We start from the raw sequence: 15,275 nt of genomic DNA, 5'->3' as shown, positions 1-15,275 counted from the left end.
TTGAAAAAAGTTAGTGTGATACCAATATATTGACTCATATATTAACCACACTTTTGTAAGGTCGGAAAATTTTGAGCATGATACTAATACATTACTCACGAATTTAATATATTAAATTCATAAGTGCTAATATATTGAACTCATACTAATGTAACAGTAGTGTTATATGTATCAAATTCAGGCTGTCTAATTCGGACATAAAGGTATCACTCACTCAAACTACTGTGAAATGCCTTAAAACATTCATTTTTAACTAACAGTGTCCCGGCTCAAACTCTTCTCATCCTCATGGTTTGTAATTTAGTGTTACAATATCGTTTGTACTTAAAAAAAAAAAAAAAAAAAAAAAAAAAACAACTTTAGGGTAGTGAAGGGTCAATTCTTAAAATATAGGGACCTAAATGTAATTTAACCCTAATTACGATAAGTGAAATGAGAAAATCCCAATTCGTTGGGGAGTCGGACGAGCGGAGCTTCCACTCTCAGAGCCGAGGTAGGAAAAGAGCAAGCATGCAAACTCTATCAGTGGCTTTTCCGCCGATGAGTGCGAGAGTAGTGACAGTGAGAGCTTCCGTGGATACACAGCAAAGACTCTCGTACAACCGCAACGCCCCAAGAAAGATACAGAAAAGCGAAAGCCCCGCCACCGCCAAACCCCCTCCAACCGTCACACTAACCACCACAACTACCCGAACGGCCGACTCCGTTGTTGACCTCCTCAAACGCACACCTCAAGGTATTTACTATTTACATTCCCCAGTTGTTATTGACTGCTCGTTTTCATCTGGGTTTGTTTTGCTTTGCAAATTTTTGGATTGTATGCTTCTGGGTTGCTGAGAAAATTGAGCAGACAGGAGAAAATGTGGGAAAGTTGTTTAATTTTTGTGGGTTTTGTTGTTTAGATTATGGGAAATGAAAACTTGGTCTCAGTTAGGATTATGGGAAATGTTTGGTTTGGGTTTCTCACTTAAGTACTGAGAAAATTGAAGAGAAAATGAGAAAATGTTAGTGAGTGCTTGAATTTTTGGTTTTGTTTGCTTGGTAACGTTTGATTGTCGTGAAAACTGAGGAAAGTGAATGAAAATTGGGTTTTCAGTTTTCTGTATTATGCTGCTTTTTCGTTTGCTTGGATGGAAAAATAGCTTTCTATGCACGATTTAATGGATTTTTAAAAATATATTTCTGTTTTGTAGGATTGTGTATATAATTCTCTTGAATTTATATAAACATGGCAAAAATAACCCTGAAAGTTTCAATTTGTTTAGGTGTTTTGTATTCCTTTAGTATTGTTGTTCTTCTATGAAGCATTATGGTAATGGTGTTCTGCAATATTATTTTGGTAGGGGAAACAGTACAAAAGGATGAGTTATACTTGGGCTATGAGCGATGGTCGCCTACTTCAACAAAGGTACAGAAGCGTTTGCCTAGTCCACCACAGGTACAGAAGCCTCGGTCTGTACTCAATGCGGCATCGCTAGCTTATATCGGTGATTGCATTTACGAGGTGTGTTTCTGTTTCAACTTATATTTCTGCCATTTTGTATTCTTATAGCGAACTGCACCCGACCAATATTCAAGTCATATATAATTGTGCTGCTGTATTGAAGATAGAGCTGTTTACCCATGATAATTAAAGTTACACATGTGCCGTTCTTTTATCTATGTGGGTGCATCATTACAAAAACAAAATTCCATACAAGATACCATTAGCAATGAGGCATAATAATTTGCTCTGAAGTTTATTTTAAATGTCTTTTATGTTAAGATCGAGCGATGAGCTTGTGTGTGCACATGTAGAAGCATGACCATATGGGAGGAGGTAAATGCAGTGAGACATGAAGATGTCGTAGTAAGTGCAGAATTCCACACCAACAGGGTTCAAGGAGCCCGCATAAGGGGTCAATAAAATTAAAAAATACCTGATCATATTGTCTAAATAACTGTTTCCACAAAAAATATAGCAAATAAATGGCTCAACAATTCACCCCGTGCATGAACATTCGAGTCTAAAAGGTGCCATGTTCAGAAATCAGAATGCATATATTTTCATCATTTGGAAGGCACGAGAGAAAAACATATACCTTGGTGCTGCTTAGTTGCAGTATAATAACTGACATAATTACTATACTTCTGAAGTTTGAACTTCCTATATGGCTCACTATCACTATTTCTGTTGCAGCTATATGCTCGCAGGCATTTTTTGTTTCCTCCCCTGAATATTGAAGAATATAATGATCGTGTGATGGCAGTTGTGCGTTGTGAAGCACAGGTATGATATATTCTTAACAGTTCTATTGTTTGTGTCAAATAGGCAATATCATAGTGGTATGAGGATTTTGTTTCCTCTGTGCCGATGTGTGTCTGTGTAATGTGGTTCTGCTTTGTTAATGTAATTTTAACTTTTTATTGTCCTGTGCTCACTCATGCTAATGAACTACACATGAACTACATTGTGAGTGGTAATCTTTATGTTCCACACCCTCATGAGTAAATAAGAAGGAAAATGCATTATTGTTTTGAGAACTTGCAATCCAGCACCAGTCATCAATCATCATAACTTAAGTCCCATAGATATTCTTGTGGACATCGTTTCTTCTCAAATAAAAAAAGTCCCACAGATATTCTTGTGGACAGTAAATAATAAAATATGGTACTCCGATCTGTTTCAGCTGCCAATAATTTGACATATATCTATTGCTTTCACTAGCTGTCTAGGTGCCCTTTTTTTCTGTTTCAAATGTGGTTTTTTGTAGTTCTTACACGCTGAACTGCTCTTTTCTTATATAGATTGGAGTTGAACATACTTTTCAAAGGAGCTATTAAAAGTTTGTCTTTGCATTTCAGGATGCACTGCTCCGGAAACTTCTGAGTGATGATTTTTTATCAGAAGAAGAAAGGTCAGCAGATTATATTCTGTGCTCAGTTATTTTTCCTTGGTGCTACATATCAGAACTATCATCTTTCAATGAATCAAGCATAACTGCAGGATCCCTTCTATGTCATCCCTTCATTATGTGGAGGGCTGCCAAAAGTCTGCGGAACTTCTGATACTGGAATAATATATATTCCAAGTGCAGTAGTTGTTATGTTGACTTATGTCATTTGATAATTTTTGCTTCAGGAATGTTCTCCGGTGGGGAAAGAATATCGGTTCAGCTAAAACGCGAACAAAAAAGCGCGCTGGTTCAGCAGCTTATAACAGAGCATCTTCACTGGAAGCATTGGTCAGTGCCTTTGGACCTTGTTGTTTTCTTGAACGTTTTATATTCACTCTCATCTTTGGAATTTTATACTCGTGGATTCTTAAAGGAAGCCGACAATGAAACCCCTGCTGGTTCATTTGTCAAGTTCCTGTTGATATTCCATTTGAAGCAAAAAATACATGCTTACACATGTAAGGCTTTCTATGATATGAGACTGTTTTCCCCATTTTATCCAGCATAATCTTTAAGAACGCTGGCTGGGCAATAAACCACCATGGTTCTTCAGGGAGACGGTGCTATTACTTATTAGGCCTAAAGAACATTGACATTCTGAGTTTTCCACATAGTACAGTTCGCAAATGCAGGAAATCTTGGGATCTAACTGTTATGCACGTACATAACATTGATAGCAATATGCACATACACATGCATATCTAAGCTTAGGCACGCACATGCATGTGTAAGAATTGTAGGGGTATTTTTTTGGAATAATCAAGAATGTTCGTGATGGCAATCTGCATGTTAATATCCTACATGCTTATTTAAATTTAACATCCTCTAAGCAACTTATAATTCACTATCCAGGACCGTGATTCTGACCTTTTAACATAAACTGACCCTGCATGTTATGTAGCTTGGTTATCTCTACCTGACAAATATGGAACGTTTAGAAGAAGTCATGATAAAGTTGGGATTCTCAACTGATTCTTCCGTGCAGATAATTTCAGAGGAGCCTAAGGAGGTAAACGGTAAGGCAACACAAGCCGTTTCATGCATCGATGCAGTGTACTATTTTATTTTTCTTAAAAGATTGTATTTGACAGGGGGAAGGGCTTTATGTTAATTACTTTCTCGTTGGTTTCCGATAGTCCCTTGTATGTCAATTTGTCATATATTTGCTCAGCAATCTGCTTGTTCTTGGCAGGCACGCATCCTAGTGAATGAAGACGCCACTGAATCAGGTGTGCTGTTTGTACTGTAAGCAGAAGGCTGGCCGCCGTCTACTAATTGCTTAGATGTAGCAATACCGTGAAACTGAGAAATGTTGTTTAGGATATACGAGAACAGTCATCTGCCCATCGTATGTTTTTGTATTGACGGACAATTTTGAGTAAAATCCTGCGTGTATTTGTTAATATTTGCATCCAAAAGTATACTCTCCGAATCCGCGTAAATATAACATGTGGTTCAGCAGTAGCGGCATCGGTGTTGCGGATTTAAGCAAAAAGTTGTCATCATATTAAAACGTACTACAGCTAATTACAACCACACGGAGGACATTGATGGAATCAATTAGGGTTAATGGTTGATTAGTTCTCATTTAGTATATGGTTCTGCTTCAACTCAACTTCCAACTTGAAATTTCTAGTTGTGCCAGGCTTAGGTTTGCAGTTTATGTTTTCAAAATTACGAAACTAATTTCGTACTTCTTCAATTTATTGGTAGTTGTCTCTGCTTTCTTCTTGGACAAGGGTTGTCTGCCCTTCCACTGGTGCCCTCTCGTGCTCTCCTGTTTGTGTGGTCACGGTTAAGTCACGTCAACATTTTATATTACTTTATTTTTATCTTATTATCTCTATAAAAAATAATATAAAATATTGACGTGACTTAATCGTGATCACACAAAACAGGAAGGCATGGAGGGCAGACAATCCTTGTCCTTCTTTGAAGAGGGTCTCAGATTTGTTTGACAATACGTATTTGTAGTTAGTTCGATACCTGATTGTGGGTGACTAATCGTTGCAGTATAACTCTAGAGGATAATTCGGGTGTAACTAGGGGCTCTAGCCCATACCTGAACTCAAAGAAAGATTGTGTGTTAGGTGGATTTTGGGTTTGGGTGGTTGAGCCCATGGCCCCCTTGTGACAATTGACAAAGATGGACAAATGTTTAGAACATGAAGATTTGGAACCGTCTTAACAAAAGACATTATGGTGACAGATAACAAATCTTCGTGGATAGTGCTTGCATCCTCATGGCGGAAGCGAAAATGTACAAATTTCACTCTTTGCGAGTAGCCAATTTTAACTATATAAATTTCCTAATCGAAATTGTTCAATTTCTTAATCTTCATTTGAATATCATCCTTACAAAAAACAAAAACAAAAAAAATCATTCGAACCGAAAATATCAATTAAATGAACGGTTCATCATGAAAATGTCAATTGATACTCACATTGTCAATTCTTTCTATACATTTGGATACGTAAACAATCTCTGATTCAATCTTTAAATAAGATTAAAAATTGAATGGTTTTGATTATCAAATACATACAGTGAAGATAAGTTATTCGTATGAGGTGTTATGTGTGTATTTTCCCATAAGAGAAAACAAGTATTATCGAATCTTAAGAAATTTAGTTCCTTTATTTCAAAACCTCCTCCTTTATGTATTAATTTATTTTTATAGTAATCAATCAATCTTCATTAGTCAGTATATATAGTGATTGATGCCGCTTTCGAATCAATTGAAAGTCAAAAGTGGTTGCAAGTGCTTCTCTCCGGCAGAAAAATAATGGCTTCGAACTTTATATGATTCCTAAAATAAAAACTTGGTCCGTAGATCTATATATTTGCTTAATAAAAATTATTGGTGAGATATCACTTTCTGAGATGAAGAATCATAATGCCAAACTCATCCATGCCAAAGGCTATCGAAAGGTGCATCTCTGAGGTATCACTTGTATTTTCACGATGCCCTCGAGGTCTTGAGGACGAGTGGGAAATGAGTTAAGATTAAATCATGTCAACCTTTCGATTCTCTTTCATTATAACTATTAAAAGTCAAATTTATCACGTAATGGTCCTGCATTTTTGCTGATGTGTCATCACTAACAAATTTGCACTACTATTTAATTAATCCGATTAGGATGCTACAACCAATGCTAATTAGAGGATAAAACATCCAATTATGGCCAAGATGAACGACATGCATGCAGTGGTTATATTCAAGTATTTGTTATGGTTGGTGATGATTCATGACGTAGTGGAGTGGGGGAAAAGGGACATAACTAATCATCTAATAAATGGATATAAGTGCGATTAGAGTGAGACACCCCGATCCGGGATGTTCACTAAGACTTCGAATCGAGCTGTGCTGGCCAACACCTAGAAGATGACGAAGCCATAAAGTATGATGATGTGGAAAAATGTGAATAAATTTAAACCTAAGAGTGCCTAAAACCAGAGTGCTCTAGTGAGCAGGAATGAACGGGAATAAACCCACTTCACATGTGACGTTAGAGCATAAGTAAGTACAGTATAGTGGATTAAGAATCATACCCTCGAAAGAAATCTCCAATACTAAGGTTTGCCACGAATCCTTGACAATACGAAAGCTCAGCTAATAAAACCTGGAGGGTGAAAACAAAATAAGGGTGAGTGGCCCTAGAAATAAAATTTTAATAGAAACCATCTAAACGTTATAACCCCTTGATGCAACACCTATATAGTTTCCAGAAAATCATATCACTTATCAATGAGAGCTAATAATATATCAACGGTAATTCCATGAATATACCACGACACACCAACTCATCAGTAATATAAATAATCATGTGCTCAATAATCTATATTAGCACGCAAGTCGGAGTCACCCAATGTGACCTATACGACTGCACCCATATCTCATCAATCAACACTAGCACTTAAGTCGGAGTCACCTATAGTGACCTGTACGACTTATCCATATCTCATCAATCAACGCTAACATATAAGTCGAAGTCACCTATAATGATTTGTACGACTTATCCATATCTCATCAATCAATGTTAGCTCATAAGTCGAAGTCACTTATAGTGACTTGTACGACTTATCCATATCTCATCAATTAATATCCAAGTAATATGTCAGCCGAATCCACCTCTTGTGGCCTGTACGGCTGAACTCATAGCTCATCACATATCCCTGCACACAAGTCGGAACCACCTCTAGTGGTCTGTACGATAGGACTGGGTGTAAATAAGTACGCTCAAGTGCTACGATCACATGAAGACTGTGAGAATAATCGCGGGTCACCTACGAGTCGGAACCATATGTAGTGGTCTGTACGACAAGATTGTGCACCTACCTTGGATCCAAGGTGAGCGTAAGGTGCGGAAGGTGAACATCACGTGAAGGACTGTGCCCGGGCGACGGGCGGGAGCATTAACACCAGGGTGCAGGTTTATGAGCTCTAACTGTATCTATTATAACATGTATGACTCACGGGCAACCTGTACGACAGTGTTGGAGTTGCCTAAAGCATAAATATAGTCATGTCATAACTCGATCATTTCAAGTAACACCATAAACTCACCTGAACTTACCTGTGCGTCCTGCGTTCCTCTTCGTACTTCAAAGCATTCACAAAAATTACTTACAGGTAGTATACATATGGATATGCCATGATGCAATCTAATACTTAACCATGTTATAGCATTTACCAATATATACATATATATAACATGGTGAAATATACATAATCTGTAACACCCCAATCCCGAACTATTTATTTCTGGAATAATTATCAGGAACAAGTCTAACTAAATATTAGTTTAATTAACTATCGTTACTTACGATTCTTTACTTCAATCTCTCAATTCCTCACACATTAATTTATGACCAACATTTAACCACCAAAATCATAAGGTTAAATCTTACCTTTTCCCCAAATTCCTTTTCATTGTTCAATTCCCCAAACAAGGCTTTTGTCTCAATTATTTAATCTCATTTATTGTATGGCTGCATCTAACGTCTATTAAACTGCCTACGTACCCGAAACAGGGATCAAACCAATCGTAGTTCACATCAATTCTTTGTAGGTAACATGTATATGGATATACTGACACACCTCGACCCGAGATGTCCACTGGGGCTCCGAATCGAGCTGTGATGGCCGACACCTGGAAGGTGACAAAGCCATAAAGTATGATGATGCGGAAAAAGTGGATAAATTTAAACCTAAAAATGTCTAAATGCAAGAGTGGGCTGTGAGCGGAAATGAATTCATTTCACATGTGACGTCAGAGCATAAGTAAAGTACAGCAAAGTGGATTGAACTTCATACCATTAAAGGTAATCTCCAATACCATAACTTGTCACAAATCCTCATCCATACAAAAGCTCTGCTACTAGACATGGAGGGATAAAAACTAGAGTGAGTGGCCATAAAATAAAGCTTTAATAAAGACCTTCTAAATGATACAATCGCTCTCCGTAATACCTGATTAGCTTCCAGAAAATCATACTACGGATAAACATGAAATCAAGAGTATATTAACATTAAATCCAAAAGTATACCACATCACAACATCTCATTAGCAATATAAATAATCAAGTACTTAATAACTCATACTAGCACGCTAGTCGAAGTTACCTATGGTGACCTGTACGACTACAACTATATCTCATCAATCAATGCTAGCTCATAAGTCGGAGTCACCTATAGTGACATGTACAACTTATCCATATCTCATCACATATGCTAGCTCATAAGTCGGATTCACCTCTAGTGACCTATACAACTTTCCATATCTTATCACATATGCTAGCTCATCATATATCCATGCACACGAGTCGGAACCACCTATAGTGATCTGTACAACAAGACTGGGTGTAAATAAGTACGCTCAAGTGCTACGATCACGTGAAGACTGTGCGAATAATCAAGGGTCACCTACGAGTCGGAACCACCTATAGTGGTCTGTACGACAGGCATGTACACCTACCTTGGATCCAAGGTGAGCGTAAGGTGCGGGAGGTGAACATCACGTGAAGGACTGTGCCTTGGCCACGGACAGGAGCACTAACATCGAGGTGCAGGTTTATGAGCTCTAAATGCATCTCATATGACATATACAACTCATAGGCAACTTATACGACAATGTCGAAGTTGCCTAAAACATAATATAGTCATGCCATCACTCGATCATTTCAACTAATACCATAAACTCACCTAAACTTACCTGGGTGTCCTGCGTTCGCCTTTGCACTTCAAAGCATTTACAATAATTATGTGCATGTAATATACATATAAATAAACCATGATGCAATCTAACACTCAACCATGTTATAGCATTTTTCCAACACACACACACACACACACACACACACACACACACACATATATATATATATATAATGTGGCGTAAAATGCACAATCTATAACGCCCTATTACCGAATTATTTATTTTCAAAAATAATTATCGGGGATAAATCCAACTAAACACTAGTTTAATTGACTATCATTACTTACGTTTCCTTATTTCAATTTCTTGATTCCTTCCACATTGATTTATGACCAACATCCAATCACTAAAAACATAAGGTTAAATCTCATATTTTCACCAATTTCCTTCACTTTACTCAATTCCCAAACAAGGTTTTTGTTTCAATTATTGTATCTCATTTATGTTATGGCTGCATCTAACGTTTCGTTAGACTGCTTACATACCCTAAATAGGGATTAAGCCATTCGTAGTTCGCACTAGTACATTCAAAGCATTCACAGTAATTATAAACAATAATCAATTTATAAACATTTATGGAATAATCAATCATATATACAATATATATATATATACACACACGATAGAGATCAAGTCATTTGTAGTTCACACTAGTACATTCAAAGCATTTACAGTAATTATAAACAATAATCAATTTATAAACGTTTATGGAATTATCAATCATATATACAATATATATATATATATATACACGATAGAAAAGGAAAGACCCGCTCACCTGAGATCCGCGCTACGACTCTCTAGCACGCATATCAAGACATCACAAACCATCGTCGCTTATGACCAATTATCAAATCGCATCTCAGAGTTCGTACCGATAAAATACACAATTTACATAAAACACATCCCTACGTAATTCAATTTGGAAGATCTGCATCATGGATTTCCGATCCGTTGCTTCCAAAGATGCACATTATACCTCTAGAACAACATCATAAAGTTCCATTACGATCCAACGGTCGGATCTCCGCCAATTGCCAAAACTAAGTGGCGGTTAACCTTTTATTTTATGAACTTACAAATCCAATTCGGGAAGATCCGTATATCAAATTCCCGATCCGTAAGTTCCTATGGTCCTTAAATATTATGTACTATAACATACTAAAGTTTGGTGACGTTCCAACGGTTGGATTGTCAATTCATATCTTTACCAAATAACGTATCCTAATGAGTTTAGGTCCAAACGATCAACCTACGATATCCAATTGTCAAAACTGAATTCAAGACATCTGATTTAGTCTAAGGATAACATTGACGGTCCCCTGGCCATGTGCCGCCGCGGGTGACGGTCGGCCTCCCCGACTTACCGGAAAAATTCAACTATTTCTAAAAATTCTCAAAAATTACAGAAATAAAGGTCTTAATGAGTAGGGCAACTTTCATACCTGTGACCAAGGATAATTTGATTGGGAAAAGTCCCAATTTAGCTAAAATCCGTCGGAACCCTAAGTGTGGGTGTGTTTCTATTCTTCCTCCTTGATGATCTACCGCCCCTACAACTGATTGGGCTTTATTCCATACCTCAAGGGAAGTCTAATGGTGGTAAAGATGCGTGTGATTAGTTTCAGATTTAGGTAAATTGAACCCAAACCCGCCGCACCCCTCAATGCGGTTTCTCCCAATTTCAAAGCCAAAACCCTTGATTTTTGAGGTGTAATAGGAAGAGGGAAGGTCTTAGAGGGTTTTACAGGTGTTGGTTTGATGCGATTGGCCGGAAAAATGGGCCAAAACCTGTCGAAAATGTCAAGAACACCGATCGGTTCGGGTTGCCAGTTCGCAGGTCGTGATTCCCCGTTTCTCCCCTTCTCTCCTTTCTCCTTCTTTCTTCTATTTCTGATTGGTCAGACTCTCATCCCTCTTCTCTTGGTTGGTCCATCCACCCTCCCATCTCTCCTTCCTCCCTTCCCTTTTTCCCGATTGGGCAGCAGCCTTTTTTCCTTTCTCTTTTCCTTCACTGCCACTCATATGGCTCCCAAAAAAAAAACAAGTCACAAAAATATTTCCCAATTATGAAATTTATCTATTTGTCTTCAGTACTCGAAGTCTCATAAAATTTTATCAATAGTTATGCTTTCAATTCTGCTTACACCTATGCATTCGTATCGTCGAGTACTTCGAGAGTACGACAAATAATGACACATACGAGTTACTAAAAGATGGTCAACTAAAGTCAATGATCTCACTTCTAAGGTATTTTCGTCGATTCCCTCGATTAAAATAAATAGAAAACAAAATTTTTGGGACGGGTTGTCACATATACTATGACATAATCTAAACTCAACCATCTTGTAGTACTTTAGAACATATATATACATGTGTATATATATACGATAAAAAGGAAAAGATCCACTCACCTGAGGTCCGCGGCACAACTCCCTAGCATGAATATCGAGACATCACGAACCATCGTCGCCTATGACCAATTATCAAATCACGTCTCAGAATTCTTATTAACATAATACATAATTTATATAAACACATCCTTACGTAGTTTGATTCGGAAGATCCGCATCACGGATTTCAGATCCCTTACTTCCAAAGATCCACATTATACTTCTAGAACAACATCCTAAAGTTCCATTACGATCCAATGGTTGGATCTCCGTCAATTGCCAAAACCAAGTGGCGGTTAACCTTTTATTTTATGAACTTACAAATCTCATTCAGGAAGATCTGTATATCGGATTCCAAATCTGTAAGTTCCTATGGTCCTCAAATATTACGTACTATACCATATTAAAGTTTGATAACGATCCAACGGTCAGATCGTCGATTTATACAATGACCTATTAACGTAAGGTAAAGAATTTAGATCCTAACAATCAACCTACGTCATACAATTACCAAAACTGAACTCAATGCATCTAATTAGCCTAAGAATAACATCGACGGCCCCCTGGCCACACGCCGTCGTGGGTGGCGGTCGGCCGTCCCGACTCGCCGGAAAATCCAACTATTTCAAAAAATTACCAAAATTTACAGGAATGAAGATCTCAATGAGTAGAGTAACTTTCATACCTATGACCAAGGCCAAATATGCCGGGAAGAGCTTCAATTTCATAAAAACCCGTCGAAAACCCTACACTTAGGTGTGCTCGATTTGACCTCCAAACTTGCTCCGACACCTCCACCACTGCCTGGGCTTTGTTCCTGGGTTCTAGAGGAGTGTTCTAGTGGTGGTAATTGAAAGAGATGGTTTCACGATTGATGGATTTCGAGCAAGGGCCCCATGGCACCCCCCATGGTTTATTTCAATGATTTACACCCAAATCCCTTCCAAATTTGGGTGGAAATGGAAGAGGGGAGGTCAAGGGATGATTTCTAGGTGAAGAATGGGTGACTTTCGTCAGAAAAGGTGGTTGAATCTAGCCGGAATTAGAACCGGGTCGAAACTGGTTTTGTTGTGGGTGTACGGGTCAGCTGGGTTGGGTGCTCCACACCTCCCGCCTTTCCCTCCTGGTTCTTCTCTCCCATTCGTCATTCTCACTCTCCTTCTTTCTTGATTGGGCAGTGCCCATCTTCTTTCTCTCCTTCTCCACTTCCCTGCCATCAGGCAGCCTTCCTCATTTTCTTCTTTTTTTTTTCTTTTTCCCTTTAATTTTTCTAACTCCTCAATTAATAAAAATAACAATAACTATAAAAAATGAATAGAATAATGAATAAGAACCCTTACCAACGTACTTTTGAAATACAGTAAGGTAATAGGTTATACGCGTCATGAACTAGCGATCAACGAAAATCAATACCCTCGCCTCTAGGGTATTCTCGTGAATTCACATTTTAAAATTTATAAAATCGTAAAATTTGGGACGGGTTGTCACATAGAGAACCTTCAATTATTTGTTTAAGCAAACCCTTTTGTCCTACTCAAAAATAAAAAGGAGAAATATATTAAAAATTAGATAAGAATAATATTATCAGGTTATATTAGTTTCTCTCTTATCACTTGAATATGTTCAAATTGTGAGCCGTTGTGAATCTATTCATATTTTCATGCTGATCAATTCAATCAAGTTGGGTAACATTATTAGTTACATGTCATTTCATTCGACATAATTCAAACTTAATCTTCGAATCAAATCTAGTACTGCTTAAACAGTATGAAGAAGACGATGGGAATCATAGGATATGCATGCATGTGATCGTTGTTGCGTATATTGAGCCAGGTAGGACCAACATGCAAGACCAATTGTTTTCTGGATATGGTTTTATCAATATGTAGCAATAATCTTAATATCTTACCAACAAAAAGAATATGTGGCATTACAATCTCAAAGGCCATGCTGCATGGCCATTCATAAACTATGCAATAGACCGAATACTAATTATGGTTATTTTTGTGTAAGGATTTTGGCGCTTTTCTAGTGACTTACGACACTTTTATTGTTATTGTGAAAAACTATAAAATACTTAATATAGAGTGTGAAAATTGTTGTCCTACATAAACCCCTTCACTTCAACCTTCTATGGTATTTTATTGATACGTTAAATGCTAGACGATCCTATTTGGTCAAATATCTAGCGATTCCTATGTTCCATATCTCGTCAATTCGAGATTTTCCTCGAGAGATCCCGTGGTGTCATTAGAATGTTAGATCATAAATGTGGTGTCTCTCTTCCATGAGTAGGATGATAAGGCATATCCACTTTTGTGCATTTAGAACATGAAAAACCCATGGTGTTGAAATGGATAACTGCATATCATATCACAATGTTGAATGAAAGCAAACGAAAGAAAGAAAGAAAGAAAGAAAACCCAGAAAAGTGGTACCATCTGGCCACAGGTATTGCGATAAGAGTAGGGCCATGTTACTTTCTGGATAAGCTTAAATGCATGTCATCCCCATCCAATATAATGGAGGCCTTGCTGAAACAGATTCATATACACAAAGGTCAGTGATTAGTTGGCTCAATTAACCAATTTCAATAATTAACGAGGTGAGTGTGGCACAAGGAAACCAAACTATCTGCCTTTCGTGCCATTGGAATGCATGGTGGTCCAAGAAATTGGGTATGTGTTGGACCCTCTTTGTACCTCATAGCCATTAAGATGTATAGTGACCAAATATGTCATCTTTATCCTTGCCAAAAGATCACCAAAAACCCCATCGCAATCATGTACATATTATTGTATATCATACACAATGTATGCGCTTTTTGCTACCTTTACCGTCATGTGTATATAAAATCAGCATCAGCTTACTCCGATTTTGGATAGTTGAACATACATCTTTCAATGAAATCTGAATCCTGACTCCTCAAACCCGTTCTTCCTCGCCAGGTTACGAATTAGTAAACGTGTTATTAAAGTGTTCAATGTCAAATGCTTGAACTATATACAATGTGTTTTAAGATTCTTAATTTCATTAGGAAGAGTGAAAAGGCAGAAAACACTAGGCCCACTTACTCCTTTATGGCTAACCAAAAGTTAAAATCCATTTAAGATGACATCAGATACTTAAGCTAATACATGTTCATATCTTTAGGCCCACAGATAGTGATGCAGGATCAAGGATCAATCCTACCAATCCAGAGGACCAAAATGTACTTATCTGCAAAATGTTTTTTGTGGCGAACTCATCCAGAATAGAGCTTCAAGTTTTTGGTGGCAACTGGCAAACTCATCCAAAAGGATGCACTAGGATTCTATCCCCTACTCTTTTCATCCCCTTTCATCCCTTCCTCTCACATTTTTTTATTTTGTTTTTCTCTTTTTATAAAAAATTAATATAAGATGTTGACGTGGTTTAACCATGAGAGAGTGGAGGGAAAGGGAGGGAAGGGGAGGGAAAAAATGTAGAATTATCAAAGAGATGGGTCATACGACCCACTTCCAACAACACCGATATTGTCCCCAACTTGGTAATTACCACCTGCACAATCTGTCAGGTGTGGGGTTTTATCACTAAAAGACTTGGTGTTAGTTATAGTGGGGTTAGGATATTTAAACTATTACTTATTTTTTACTACAACCGATGTGGGATTCAACATGCCCCCTCCCCCAACCCATCACGTGGCAGTACAGTACGGCTCCACTCCCTAACTCTGATACTATGTAGAATT

General features: G+C 37.7%; 1 protein-coding gene across 2 annotated transcripts; it reads left to right on the top strand.

Annotated features, from left to right (window-relative positions):
- Positions 1-433: 433 nt before the first annotated feature.
- LOC126634456 (uncharacterized) lies at positions 434-4,339 on the top strand. Of its 2 annotated transcripts, none has more exons than XM_050304983.1 (7): positions 434-736; positions 1,344-1,504; positions 2,180-2,269; positions 2,845-2,897; positions 3,122-3,224; positions 3,922-3,952; positions 4,129-4,339. In XM_050304983.1, the coding sequence occupies exons 1-7, from the start codon at positions 511-513 to the stop codon at positions 4,146-4,148; spliced, it is 684 nt and encodes a 227-aa protein (XP_050160940.1). In that variant the 5' UTR covers positions 434-510; the 3' UTR covers positions 4,149-4,339. The 2 variants fall into 2 exon arrangements, with proteins under 2 accessions (XP_050160940.1, XP_050160939.1); XM_050304982.1 differs by having other exon boundaries at positions 440-736; positions 3,838-3,952.
- The last annotated feature ends 10,936 nt before the right edge of the window (positions 4,340-15,275 follow it).

The sequence above is a fragment of the Malus sylvestris genome, chromosome 9, assembly GCF_916048215.2.
Source record: "Malus sylvestris chromosome 9, drMalSylv7.2, whole genome shotgun sequence".
Taxonomy (NCBI): domain Eukaryota; kingdom Viridiplantae; phylum Streptophyta; class Magnoliopsida; order Rosales; family Rosaceae; genus Malus; species Malus sylvestris.
This window is presented reverse-complemented; position numbering and strand designations above follow the sequence as displayed.

Bases quoted from the DNA above. Each gene is read 5' to 3' on its own strand.
- LOC126634456 (XM_050304982.1), top strand. From the start codon at position 511: ATGCAAACTCTATCAGTGGCTTTTCCGCCGATGAGTGCGAGAGTAGTG. The intron at 737-1,343 runs GTATTTACTATT...TTATTTTGGTAG, and splicing joins CCTCAAACGCACACCTCAAG to GGGAAACAGTACAAAAGGAT. The intron at 2,898-3,121 runs GTCAGCAGATTA...TTTTTGCTTCAG, and splicing joins TTTTTATCAGAAGAAGAAAG to GAATGTTCTCCGGTGGGGAA.